This window comes from Delphinus delphis, chromosome 15 (assembly GCF_949987515.2).
Source record: "Delphinus delphis chromosome 15, mDelDel1.2, whole genome shotgun sequence".
Lineage (NCBI taxonomy): Eukaryota > Metazoa > Chordata > Mammalia > Artiodactyla > Delphinidae > Delphinus > Delphinus delphis.
In genome coordinates, this window is record NC_082697.1 from 64,953,042 (window position 1) to 64,967,603 (window position 14,562).

At 38.2% G+C, this 14,562-nt stretch overlaps 1 protein-coding gene across 3 annotated transcripts in view; it reads left to right on the plus strand.

Moving 5' to 3' along the window:
* Window positions 1-23: 23 nt before the first annotated feature.
* The window catches only part of CCP110 (centriolar coiled-coil protein 110), a 29,074-nt gene continuing 14,535 nt past the window's right edge, over window positions 24-14,562 (plus strand). Inside the window, exons 1-6 of one of the 3 annotated variants that reach the window (XM_060031829.1) lie at window positions 24-65; window positions 1,341-2,057; window positions 3,644-3,802; window positions 6,167-6,322; window positions 9,329-9,457; window positions 12,610-14,260. In XM_060031829.1, coding sequence (XP_059887812.1) covers window positions 6,182-6,322; window positions 9,329-9,457; window positions 12,610-14,260 — 1,921 coding nt within the window. In that variant the 5' untranslated portion in view covers window positions 24-65; window positions 1,341-2,057; window positions 3,644-3,802; window positions 6,167-6,181. Of the gene's footprint in view, window positions 66-1,340; window positions 2,058-3,643; window positions 3,803-6,166; window positions 6,323-9,328; window positions 9,458-12,609; window positions 14,261-14,562 lie in introns of those variants that run through there. The other 2 variants (XM_060031827.1, XM_060031830.1) reach the window with 2 other exon arrangements.

Sequence of the window (14,562 nt, forward strand, 5' to 3'; positions counted from 1 at the left end):
CAGGGCCGAGGATCTCCAGAGCTCGGGGCGTAGCAGCTGCCAAGGCAACGGAGGCGAGTTCCAAAGTACGTTTTGCGTTATTCTGTGGTCCGGATTTCCTCAGGGGCTTTCAAACTCTAGAAGCAAGGCGAGGGATATGACAGCAGTCTTACGGTCGTAAGACTGGAAAGGATCTTAATGACTCCATTTTGCCGTCAAGGAAATTTTGGAGGGGCAGGACGCTTACACTATTGATTAATTCAATTGAAGGTATGCGAACAGCAGTCCGGATGCTCAGGACAACAGCAAGTGAACAGGACCGACAGGATCCCTGCTCTCATGGGGCTTACATTCTCGTGGGGCAAAATAATAGTGTTAGAGAGTACAGTTAACATTTATAGAGCACATAACCACGTTTCAGGTTCCATGACTGCGACTGCTTTGTGTGTTATTCTCACAACAGGCTCGGTTGCGTATTACCTCAGGAAACTGAATTCAGTCGACTTTAGAAGGATTTTTTCAGATTCTGAGGGAATGAAAGAACATAGCAAAGGAGGCATAATCGGATTATAAAGTTGGAAGGGATTTTAATAATGCCCTCATTTTATAGATGAATAAACTGAGGCCAGGAGAAGTCAAAGGACTTGAGCGGAGTCAATGAAATGGCAGATTCAGGGCTGACATCATGACACCCCAGTTTTATGCCATGAATTTTCCACTGCTACTCCTTCTAACCTTCTCCTCCTACTCAGGGCTAATGATGGGGCTTCTGTGCAAGGCACTGCAAGAATTATCTCAGTTGTTCCTCGCAACCGACCTTGTGATAGGCACTTTTGAAAATCTTATTTTACATATGAAAAAATAGGCACGGGAAAGAGGGTCAGTAAGAGAGGCAGAAAGTAAAGCCGATTTAGGAAATGGAAAGTGGCTAGCTGCTAAATCATATTTTGGAAATGCCCACAAAAAGCTGGCAGTTGCCATCCGCCTCTACAAGGATTAAGTTACTAGCCACTGCAGCCACTGACCTTCCACACACCCCGAAAGGAGTTCAGGGAGATAGTTAGATATTCTCGGAAGATTTTATGAGCCCAATTCTTGCATCTCCTCATATCTAGGAAAGCACTAAAATCATTAACAGTGACATCTGCTCCTGTGACTAGCAGCAAGCCTTTGCCAAAATGTGTGCTTGATTGCACGGATCGCCCTTCACTAAAACCATATATAACACTGGCCTTCCCCCCTTCCTCTTCAGAGCAGTTTCTCAGAGCTATCCGAAATGCTGTCTCCTGGCCTATAGCCCTCATTTTGCCCCCAATAAAACTTAACTCACAACTCTTATGTTGTGCTTTTTTTTTTTCCAGTTGACAAAAAGCTGGTAACATGTTTCGATAGAGAACTTTGGCAAAACATTCTGAGCTTTTCCTGCCATCTTGGACCTGTTAACTACCTTTCTTGGAGCTATTTTCCCACTGATTTGCAAGCGGGTATGGATGTGTTGAAGCTTAGAGTTGGCATCTAGGATTCAGTAATTTTTTATTGACAGAGAAAAAAATTTTGGTGACCGTTGTATGTATTACAACGATTATACATAAAGAAGTTCCTCTATACCGGTAAGTGAAAAATAGCAGTTTCAAGGAATATTTCAGAGGGCTTCAGACCTGAGGAGCGTTCTTAATGAAATAAGATTTGCGAGCCTGCAGTGAAGACTACGCCTCCCAGCTTGCACCGCGCCTCCCTCAAGTACAACGCCCTCCATCGCTGGGCCTGGACGTGTACCCAGGCGCGCAAAGCACCTCGGGGATTGTAGTTTTATGGAGGCCCAACCAGTCCAACGGCCCGGAAGCAACCACCGGAAGTGCCGGCCCTAAGAGGTGGAGTCCGGACGGCGGCGGCAGCGGCGGCGGCGGCGGCGGTTGCCAGGAGCCCGCGTTGCCGCCTGAGCACCGTAATATGGCGGGGAGGAGGAGGAGGAGGCGGCGGTGGATGGAGCTGCTCTCAGTCAGTACCAATTGAGCAGTTTGTTTCCTGCCAAGGCCCGGAGCGAGGGGAGGAAAGCTGCCGTGGCCGTGGGAGAACAGGTGTGTGCGTGAGAGGGGCCTTGACTCAGCGGGTCCGGCTGCGAGGCCGCAGGGCGGGCGGAATTGGCGCGCTATCTGAGGGCGGGCTCTGCACGGAACCCGAGCGAAGGTGCCGGGCTCTTGGGCCTCGAGCCTCTGGGAAGGCTCCGGGTGGGCGGAGGCGGATATCCCGGGGGCCGGCGGCACCGGGCGCGGAGGTGATGCTCAGATGCTGGCACCGTCTGGTGGGTGTTCGGGATGGAGCCTTATCAGAGGAGTTGGGGGAGGTGGGCTTGGGGCGCTAGGGTGAGGGCAGAGGGTCCACAGTAAATAAACTCGGGTCAGACCCGAGGAACCACCTCCTGTTGATAAAAGTGGTTGGGCCTTTTTTTTTTCTGGCTAGGGGAGCATCCCCAGGGTGTGCCCTGGCCATTTCTGAACGGCAGTTACCACCAAGCAAAGACCCTAGGAGCGCTGTTTACTCTGCCTTTGCGATTCTCTGGGGGCAGAAGCATGAAGAAAAAAAGGAAATTCTCTTTATTACCCATGATGCTACTGGGTGTTTCCCACCCTTTGCTTCTATCTGGTTATAATCCCAGTTCCCTACCCCCCAGTTTAGGCAAATGGCAGGCGCCTAGAGATTGATTTAGTGGGGAGGGGTCTGGACACAGCAAAATGAGGAAGCTGTTGTCCCCCTTTCCACGTTTTTAAGTTAAATTGAATCTTACCAGGAACCAAGAACTGTCGCTACCCTCCAGGAGTTCATAAACTAGTGAAAAAAATCATAGTCATCATCATCCTCTTCGAAATAAAAGTCGCTCCCATTTATTGATGCTTTCTGCATATCCTACAGTATACTAATGAATCCTCACAGAATCTCTTTGAGATAGATACTCTTGATTATCCCTGTTTTACAAATGAGGAAACTGAGACAGAGATGGTAAGTGAATTGCCAAGAACATACAGCTAGTGTGTGTGCCTGAATAAGAACCTTCCCCTTTATTGCCTCTACAGGAAGTTTGTTTTTAGGATAACTGATGGGTAAACAACCAGCTAACAACTGACAACAAGGCAAGATGTGTTCTGTGTTACTTTTACCATTCCCTTCAGTGACATTTCTGATAGAGCACTGGTGAGGAGTAGGTAGCAGAATCATGAGTCTATGGAGTTTGCAAAGAGGCTTATTTGGGGAAGGATCATCGTCTAAATGGAGAAGACAGGGCATGTCTGAACTTGATGCAGCCAACAAATTATTAATTCAAGTGGACCAGTAATGCCTGCTGGTAAAGTATGGGGCAGCAGATTTGTGGTTGGAGTGGCCTTGTAGTCAAGGCTCCCTTAAAATAAAACCCTTCTCACAGGGGTAATTGTGGCATGAGAAACGAAGTGCTCTCTTGCTTAATCATATAAGATACAGACACTCGCTTTTTAAATGGGTGCCTTTGCAGTTTAGAGGTACCAGTTTCTCTGAGAAAAGGGTCATCTATGAAACAGTCATTCTCAAAATTCCATTCTTCTTTGCTAGCTTCTTTGCTGTGTAGTCCACTGTCTTCTTTTTTCTGGTTTACATTATTGTTTGAGCTAATTATCCTAATTTATTTATTCAGTATTTTTATGAAGTGCCTACTGTGTACAGACACTGTCCTATGTAATGGGGATTCAGTGGTGAGCAAGACTGAGAAGGTACCTGTGCTTATGGAGCTTACATTTTGGTGGAGGAAGAAAGACAAAAACCAAGGAAATAAACAAGATAATTTCAGATAGTGGTAAGTGCTATGAAAATTGGGAAACAGCAGAGTAGTGTGATAGTGAATGACACAGGGTTAATTTAGTTGGGATAATCAGGGACGGCCTCAGAAGAGGAGACCTCCAAACTGAGACTAAAGGATGAGAATGATCCAGTCATCCTGTAGGGTCACTTGGTAATTTCCATAATCATCATATTAGACTTGTATTTGGATGTTTAATACCTTATTATAGGCTATAAGTTATGCTGTAATAATAATATATTGCTGTATGTCTGCAATATATATGACAAACATATACTGTTTAAGGGATGTGAATTTAACTTTCTGAAGCAATGAGGCATATTTTTTATATGATGTTGTTGAAAGAAATATAAAACTTTTGCCATAAAGATATTTTATTTCCTTAAATTTCCCAGACCTTCCATTCTTTGCTTGTGTGTCCATTGGAAGTATATTACATTAATTGTATGAGTAATCTGTTTTGGTTTCTTGTAATGCTGGATGCATGGGTTGTGTTAAAAAATCTTTTGAAGTATTTTAGTAGAAATGGGGTCATTCGAATTTCTCATATCTTAGCTTATGCCTATTTTGATTGTTAAGATATCATAATGTGGGTTGAAGTCTAGATTAAAAAAGGAGGCCTTGCTATGGTTATCATGCAGTTAAGGTGTTATGTTTTGTTTTTTACTTTTGCTTGTCTTATGAATATAAGTTTGCAAAATAATCTCATTTACACTCTAGAGAACCATTTCTTTGAAATTAAACTCTCAGTTTGCATAAATGGATGTAGAAATAATTAGAATTGATGGGATGGTAGGAGGAAGTCTTGCTATTAATAAGACTACCAGTTGGTCAAAAGTAGCAATATATCTTTTTTCATAATCTAATCATAATTTTGAATGTGATTTTTCTTCATTTCTAACTGTGATATTATTTGTCCCTGATACGTTAGGGTACTAAATTTTTAAGTATCTTGAGGCTTAGGGCAGTATCGTATTGTATCTTGTTTCATGTTTGCATATCCCACGTCATGAACTGAATTTCCCTTCCCTCTCTCTTTTTTTATTTGTTAATTAATTGTTTTAAAATGAACACTTAAAGAAGCATTATTGTATTATTTTTTCTGTTTTCACAGATCATATCGTTGTTGGTTATGTGTCCAGTGATATCCCTCTTTCCCTTTCCCTTTCCCTTGTTTATTTAAAGGAAACAATGCCAGACATAATGCTATGGAAACAGGCAATCAAATATTTAACACTTGCTACATGAATGAATTTGGTATCTAACCCTTCATTTTACCTTGTATTTTCATAGCCACCATCACAGGTTCCCAGAAATTGTGAAATTACTGGACTGATTATTTTAAGTGGTTTGGTGATGGTTCCACTTTTTAACAGTAAAGTGAATTAATATGAGAGCCAGTAGATTCTGTTTTCCACTTCCGACTGATTTGCTCAGTTATCATGGAGTCAAATTATATTCTTTAGATATGCAAGTAATAGACTTTGGACTCCATGATAGAAGAAAAAACTTTTAAAAGTAAATATCAGTTTTTATTTAACTAGCCCTTTTGTCTCTTGTTTTGGCTACAAAAGCATTCCAACCTTTGTATTATTTAGGTTTTTTTTTTTTTTTAAATAAACCGTGGTACACATTTTTGTGCTTAGATTTCTTTCTTATTTATTTATTTTGACTGCGTTGGGTCTTTGTTGCCGCATGCGGGCTTTCTCTAGCTGTGGCGAGCGGGGGCTACTCTTCGTTGGGTGCGCAGGCTTTTCATTGTGGTGGCTTCCTCTTGTTGCAGAGCGCAGGCTCTAGGCACGCGGGCTCAGTAGTTGTGGCTTGCGGGCTCTAGAGCACAGACTCAATAGTTGTGGTGTATGGGCTTAGTTGATCTGCGGCATGTGGGATCTTCCCGGACCAGGGCTCGAACCTGTGTCCCCTGCATTGGCAGACGGATTCTTAATCACTTCGCCACCAGGGAAGTCCTATTTAGTTTTCCTTGTGATGTGTAGATAAGTCCTCCTGAAGAAAAGATAATATTATGTTTTACAACTGAAGTTAGGTTGTATAGAACTTTGTTTCCTTTCAGAAGGTTTCATTGCTGAGTTCTTAGTACTTTTCTAAACTAATCACATTTAAAGATTGATTATGTACCAATCTTCAGAAATATTTAATATATGAAGGAAGGCTTGACTGGGCAGGGTCTTGAGGTGCTTTCCTATACCCAAGAATTAGCTCCTGATCAGTGAAACAATTCTGGGAAAGCCAGTTCTAGGAATTGTGAATTCTAGGAATATTTCAATGCCCTACAAATTTGCCAAATAAATTAAGATCTATTTTTGTCAGCACATTAAAAATGGCTTTTTTTCTCTCTTGTAGTGTGATTGTGGGAAGATGGAAGAGTATGAAAAGTTCTGTGAGAAAATTCTTGCCAGAATCCAAGAAGCATCACTAGCCACAGAGAGCTTTCTACCTGTCCAGTCTGAAAGCATCTCACTTATTCGCTTCCATGGAGTGGCTGTGCTTTCTCCACTGGTAAATGTTTTTGATTTTAAATAATCTTTTTTTCCATAGTGAATCACTAAGGTAGTTCACAGAAAAACAAAAGAAAGGCTGGCTTATAAATATCAAAAAGATGCCTGACCCTTTTCATAAGTAAAGAAATGCAAATGAGTTAGCGGTTGGTTTTTCTGGTTTGTTTTTTGCTTTTTTTTTTAACATTTGATTGGCAACGATCTGATAGGACCTAGTATTTCTTAGCTTGTGGGGAGGAGGCACTTAAAATGCACTTTTGCTGAGAGAATCGGTTGATTTTATTTTTTGATGAGCAGTTCGGTAGTGTTTATCAGAATTTAAAAGTGTATATAACCTTTGACTCAGCAATTCCATTTTGGGGAATATCTTACAATTATACTCATCCATGTGCCTGAAGAAGTATGTGTAAGGTTATAGGAGCATTGTTTAAAAGAGCAAAAGATTGATAAACAACCTAAATGTCCATTAGTAATGGGCTAGTTTAACTAACTGGTCCACTTTATAGACTCATTAAAATGAGTACAGTAGATCTTAATGTGTGGGCATGGAAGGATCTTCACAAGCTGCTGTAAATCACTGGACACAGCATGCTCTCAGAGGCAGTATAGAGTAGTAGTTAAAGCCTGGCTCTGGATCCTTCTGGCCTGGATTCAGATTATTGCTCTGCCACTTACCTGCTGTGTGAACTTGCAGGTCCATTTTCTTTATCTGTTAAATGAGGCTAAAAAATAGTGCCTATCTCATTGGGCTGTCTTGAGGAAAACGAACTAATACATTTAAAATGCTTAGAACACTACCTAGATCATAGTAGGTACTCAATATATGCTAACTATTTGGGTTTTTAAATAAGACTGTTATCTTCTTTCTCTGGGGAGGAGTGAGGGAATATCAGATGAGAGGGAAGACGCACTTTTCATCGTGTTTCCCTTTGATACTGATTGAATATTTTATAAATGTATGTGACGTTATTTCAAATCAGAAAATATTACTGAAAGAGAGTTTTAAATTTATTTCTTTTTTGTATAGCAGGATTTAAAAGGTCAATATTTTCTGTCAACTTTTTGTAATGAAATTTTCAACCATACAGAAAAGTTGAAAGGATAGTTCAGTGACTACCCACATATCTACCATTTAGATTCAACAATTTTTAACATTTTTGCTGTCTTCACTTTATTGCGTTATTTGCTTTATTTAAAACTTTTTTTGTTTTATTGCTGAGCCATTTGAAAATTACAGATACATGACACTTCTCCCCTAAATATTTTGGTATACAGTTTCTAAAAATAAGGATACTCTCCTACATAAAACTCCAATATCGTATCACACTTTACGAAAATTAATAATAATTTTAATAGCATCTAATATTCTGTTTATATTCAGATTTCTCTATTTGTGCTCAAAATGTCTTTTATAACTTTTTTATTGTCTGGATCCAGTCAGAGTTCACAAATAGCATTCACTTGTTATTTATTTATTTTTTTTCACTTGTTATGTTTTTTAATGTCTTTGACGTAGAGCAGTTCCTTAATTTCTTTAAAAAATTGTTCTTTATGATAGTAAATTTTTAAAGAGATCTTACAGAATGCCTTCTATTTTGGATTTGTCTAATTGTTTCCTCATGGTGACATTTAACTTACCCTCTAGTCCCTGTAGTTCCTATAAACTGGAAATTAGCCTAATAGTTTGGTTAGAGTCAGGTTAAACATTTTTAGCAAGAATTCTTTGGCGATGATGCCATGTACTTCATATTAAATTAAATCAGAAGTTACATAATGTGTAGTTGTTTGTCTATTAGTAATGTGTAGTTTGAACACTTGCTTCTACAGTGGTGACTGCCATATGACTCTAAAGGTATACATTTTCTTTTCTCTTTTCGATTAGCAAGTAAACTGGAATGATTCTTTGGTACCATGCAAATAAGAAAAGATTTTAAAACATTTTTATCAGCTACTTGATGACATATTGCTTGATTAGTTTAATATAGGCCAAAATGTCTGGGCCTTGTTGTGTAAGGTCTACGACTTCATCAGTTACTTATTTATAAACAAAATCTAATGCTTATGGACCTTAATCCATGATTTTAGGTTGTATTTGATAGTCAAATACTGCAACTTTGAAATAATTTTTTATGACATGTTTTCTATTTGCATAAATCTAAAATAAGTCTTGACTCCTTAACATAGTGACTAAACTTCCCAGGACTTAATAATAAAGACTTAAATCCACACACAAAAAAATAATGCTTGGACGCCTTCAATTTTTTCAATACATTACATTTTTATTGGAGGTTACAATGAAGTGGAACCAAATATGTGTTCTGATTTTGTAGGCAAATAAAACATTATCTGTGTCTTTTATCATTAAACCTTTGGACATTTTCTTGAGGTAGCAAAGAGGTGAATTGTATACTGATTAGAGGATTAGAAACTAAAGAATCTTAACTGAACCAGTGAAGTAAGACATTACCAAAGGAAAATCTCAACAGTAGCCAATAGGGTTAATTTTATCTTTCATTTCAGAGCATTTGATAAGTGAACAGTTTTTTTTTCTTTCAACTTTTTTTTTCAATTGAGAATAATTACTTACAGTAAAATGCACAGATCTTAAGTGTTAAAGTTCCATGAATGCTGGGGACTTCCCTGGTGGCCTAGTGGTTAAGACTCCGTGCTCCCAATTCACGGGGCATGGGTTCAATCCCTGGCCAGGGAACTAAGATCACATATGCCACACAGTGCGACCAAAAAAAAAAAAAGCAAAAAAAACAGTCCCATGAGTTCTGATATATGGCATCCATTTATAACTCACACCCACACAACATTTTCATCACCACAGAAAAATTTCATATGCTCCATCCCAGTCATCACCCCCAACCACTGTTCAGATTTCTTTCACTATAGTTAGTTTTACCTGTTGCACACATTTTTAATCATTCTGGTTCAAAACTACCTGATTTTATGATATTTTTACATTTATGAGAAATAATTACATATTTATGATGTTTTTCAGCTTAATATTGAGAAAAGAAAGGAAATGCAGCAAGAAAAGCAGAAAGCACTTGATGTAGAAGGAAGAAAGCAGGTTAACAGGAATAGAGCTTTACTGACACGTGTCCAGGAGATTCTTGAAAATGTTCAGGTGTGTAATTTAAGCTCTTTTAAATTATAATTAAGAAATCATGAATTAAGCATTGATGATAATTTTTCAGAAATAAATTTGCCTTAGTAGTTAATTACCAATATACTGTTAAGCTTGAGAATCTTCATAATTTGTGATATTCCATTTCAGTTACTCCAAAGAAAATTCACTTGCTTGTTAGTGGTGCTCAGTACTTGAATCAGAGGGTACTTAGACAATGGACCCATACACTGAGTATAATTGCTTGTTGTCTATGTCTTATGACTCTAAAAACATTGAATTCTCAGTGACAAAATGATAGAATTGGCCATTGTAGTTTACCTCTGAACTAATCAGACTATTGACTCAATGACCTTATTCTCATTCTCTGCTAAAGTACATAACTGTCCCTCATTTTTTTTTCTGGTGAAAATTCTGCTCTTAGATACACAAATGCAATTTAGATTAGATAATAGAATTGCCTAGATGCATCTTAGATACAAATTGAAGCTTTTTAAACAACACATCTATACCTTTGCAATGATTTTTATTTAATTTGAATTTGTATAAACAATGTGTTTTAAGGTCTGGATCATTTCATACTAAAAACAGTGAATTAGATAAAACAAATAATTTCTGCCTTATATAACGCTGTTTCGCTGGTTACATCTTTTAATTTTTTTTATAATCCTAGGGGTTTGTGGTTTGTGTAATTCATACCAGATGATTTATGTACAATGACCCTTAGGATATTTCCCACTAACTACTACCTTCATTTCTCTGTGGGTAGTAGATTTTAATTTGTTAAGTATAATTACTGCTCATATTGAGTTTATAAAATGTAGTGAGTAGCACAATAAAGGTAGGTTTTTAATTTATTAGATATTTCCTATTATTGGAACAAAAATGGCATATCATTCTTGGTCCACTGAGGGAATATATCAAATATACTACTAATGAGTTTGTTGTTGAGTTTAAAGACTTTCTCTGCTTAATAGAACGTGTACAATGTTGAACTATAGAGTAATGAATTAATTATTCAGATAGAGAAATTTTATATAATACAAATAGATTTCTAAGGTCTGTTTTACCTGATGATTCTGATAGGTTTTGTTGTTGTTGTTATTTAAATTGTCTAACCAAAGGCTTTCTTAGTGATGTACAAAAAGCATGGCTGCTGAATATCACAAATATGAAATGTTTAGCTATTTTGAGGAAATAATTTATTTTACTTAAACCTGCGAACATGTGTCATGAGTATGTATCCCTTTTGTTTTATTTTGATCGTGAGGTTGTGACCAAGTAGATCTTGTTGTACTGTTTATTGTGTAGTACCTGGAAATCATTACATGTCTTGGGATTTGTAAGGTAAAATAGGAGTGCCATATTGCCTAAGAAAAAAAACACATACAAAACAACCTAAAAATCTTTTAAAATTCAGGATTCTGGAGTGTATTCATATGATAATATGATAATGATTTCTGCCAGTTTCATATATGCTTGTATAATGTTTAGAAAACATCCTAGTTCACTTTTTGTTCTTTTGCAAAGTCGAATTATTTACATACAAAATGTAATTTTATTGTTTTCTGTTGGATCTTTTGTGTATACAATTGTTTTCATCTTTATTAAATTTTTAACTTATTTTGCTTGTTCAAAAACTCATTAACAGGTTGCTGTTTTATTTTATTTTTTTATTTTTTATAAATTTATTTATTTATTTTTGGCTGTGTTGGGTCTTCGTTTCTGTGCGAGGGCTTTCTCTAGGTGCGGTGAGCGGGGGCCACTCTTCATCGCGGTGCGCGGGCCTCTCACTGTTGCGGCCTCTCCTGTTTCGGAGCTCCGCGGCATGTGGGATCCTCCCAGACCAGGGCTCGAACCCGTGTCCCCTGCATTGGCAGGCAGATTCTCAACCACTGCGCCACCAGGGAAGCCCCCACGTTGCTGGTTTAAATGATCTCCAGCTAATCAAATTGAAACTTGCCTTAATCAGGTTTTAAGTTGAAGTTTTTCTTATTTTTTAAGTATTAAGCTAGATGGCTGACCTTTCATTTACCACAAATTTGTCTCATCATATAGAAGGATTTTAGTTAAAATTTGGAGTAAGCGTATGGGAGGCAGGAGTCTTGGTACTGAATTATTTTTTTGCTTAATCAGTATCCTGGGCAAGTTAGTCCTTGTTAAAGAGGAATCATCTATGTAAGAAATTTAATTACTTGCTATTTATTTTACACATTATTATCCCTAGATGACAGTTCTCATAGGAGGAGCAGTTGGTGATGTTGTAACATATAACCAGAAGAAAGTTGAGGAAAATGCTTCTATTCCAAGATTAAATTGCACATGAGTATATGACTGTATATGTGTGTGTATATGTATGCACATATGTTCATATTTGTATCAGATTAGATAAGTGACTTTTTTCTTTTCTTTCTTTCTTTTTTTTTTTTTTGCGGTACGCGGACCTCTCACTGTTGTGGCCTCTCCCATTGCAGAGCACAGGCTCCGGACGCGCAGGCTCAGCGGCCATGGCTCATGGGCCCAGCCGCTCCACGGCATGCGGGATCCCCCCGGACCGGGGCACGAACCCGCGTCCCCTGCATCGGCAGGCTGACTCTTAACCACTGCGCCACCAGGGGATCCCCTCTTTCTTTCTTTCTTTTTGGCCGCACCTGGCGGCATGTGGGATCTTAGTTCCCCGACCAGGGACTGAACGCGCACTCCCTGCAGTGGAAGTGCGGAGTCTTAACCACTGGACCGTGAGGGAATTCTCTTTTAATCTGTTAATAAATAGGCCAGGATGACCAGTAGATGCTTTTTATAGTAATTTGAGCTCCATGTGATATAGAATACCATTGAAAAGGTCATCTGAGTTTTTATTTGTGTTTTCAAATATTAGAACTCTGAATCTTCAGTTTCAGTTGCACTTTAGAAAACAATGAAATCAAAGGCTTTTTGTGTAGTCAGGAAATATTGCTTTTTATTTCTTAAATTTATTTTTATTTGTTTATTTATTTGTTATTTGTTATTTATTGGCTGAGCCACACGGCATGTGAAATTAGTTCCCCAAGCAGGGATCGAACCTGTGCCCCGTGCAGTGGAAGTACGGAATCCTAACCAATGGACCACCAGGGAATTCCTGGGAATAATAATTTTTAAATTTCCTTTTTCAGGTTAGAAAAGCACCTAATGCCTGTGATTTTGATCAGTGGGAGACTGAAACAGTTTACTCTAATTCAGAAGTCAGAAACTTGAATGTTCCTGCTACACTTCCAAATATCTTGCCAAGCCCTACTGAACACTCTACTTTAGCAAAGTTTGAAAAGATACCTGGAATTTTGCCATTGAATACTGAGGACCAATTTAAATCTAATGGGGTAGACTTAGCTAGGGACTCAGAAGAATTCAATTATCTGAAGCAATGTGATAGTTCAAATATTAGCCACGCAGAAAACGAAGCTTCTCTGAAGACCTCCTCAGCAGCTGCACAAGAGCTACTTATTTCTGGTGGTCTCTTTCCAACAAATGAAGAACAAGATCCGTCACTTCTGGGGGAAGTTACTCCCGATCCCTACATAATGAGTCTTCAGAAGCTGATGAAAAAGTCAAAGGAATATATAGAAAGAGAGCAATCTAGACACAGTCTGAGAAGTAGTGCAAAGAGGAGTGTTAGTGAGAGTTATTCAGACAAAGAAAATGATGCTGTTAAAGTGACTGACTGTGAAAAGGAGAAGGCCCAGTTGATGGGCAGGCACTGTGGTTCAGTTATTCCTGACAAACCAAGCCTTAATAAATCAAATGTTCTTCTCCAAGGTGCTTCCACTCAAGCAAGCAGCGTGAATACGTCCATTTTAGGTAGCTTTTCTAAAGTGGACATACCTATACCAACTGGCCATTCTACTGTTTTAGAGCCTGATTCTGATTTTAAACGCATTCCCACTTTTGTTACTGAAAATAATGTTATCAAAAGTCTTACTGGTTCATATGCCAAATTACCTAGCCCAGAGCCAAGCCTAAGTCCTAAAATGCATCGAAGGTGTTCTAGGCCATCATCAGCATGTCATATACTTATAAATAACCCAATAAATGCTTGTGAATTAAGTCCTAAAGGAAAAGAACAGGCAGTAGACTTAGTTGTTCAAGAAACTGATGAAAAAACAAATGTACCTGAAACTGTGCCAGAGTTACCAATTGATTTAGCAGGAGTTTGTTCAAGCAAGGTTTATGTCAGTAAAAATACATCTGAAGCCATACAGGAAATGGTTTTAGGTAAATCAAATCAGGTATGTCAGTCTTCAGGAAGTCAATTAGAAAATAAAGTTATTCATGGACTTGCTATCACGGAAGGTCAGTTAACATCTGATGGGAGAGGACCACAGAAAATGGACAGTACATGTACTGCAGTGGAAAGATTGCATGAGCCATATGCCACCAGTCAATGTATAGTGAGTCAAAACTTTGGAACTGTGAGTGGACTCAAGTCAGCCAATGTGTTAGAGAAAAACTCCTGCAATTTCCAAATGGGACTGAATAAGTCTTACGACGTAAAAAACCCATCTCCTTTACTGATGCAAAACCAGAATACCAGACAGCATATGGACACCCCTGCAGTGTCCTGTGGAAATGAACAATTTTTGGATAACAGTTTTGAGAAAGTTAAACGGAGACTTGATTTAGATATTGATAATTTGCAAAAAGAAAACTGGCCTTATGTCATAACAACTGGAATAGCTGAACAGGAAAGGCAACATTTGCCAGAAAAAAGATACTCTAAGGGGTCTGTCTACATCAACAAGAATAAAATGTTAGAAAGTAGTTCAAAAGGTAAGAAAGCTTCGAAGTGTTTAATATCTGCCAAGCAGGTGGCATCTCTATTTAATACCTTTAATTGATAATTAATAATTGTCATAATAATAATAATTGCAGAATAATTATAATTGTCTTCATCTGTTCATTTATCAGAGAGCATCACTAGCTACAGTTTACTGCCATTTGATAGGCTTTCTTAAAGGATTTTCCTATTTAGATTATGAATCTTTCACAATCCACTTGGTATTATAGAGAATATTGTTAATGACTGGAGGAAAAAGTTCTTGCATGAAACATCACTCATAGTTTTAATCCAG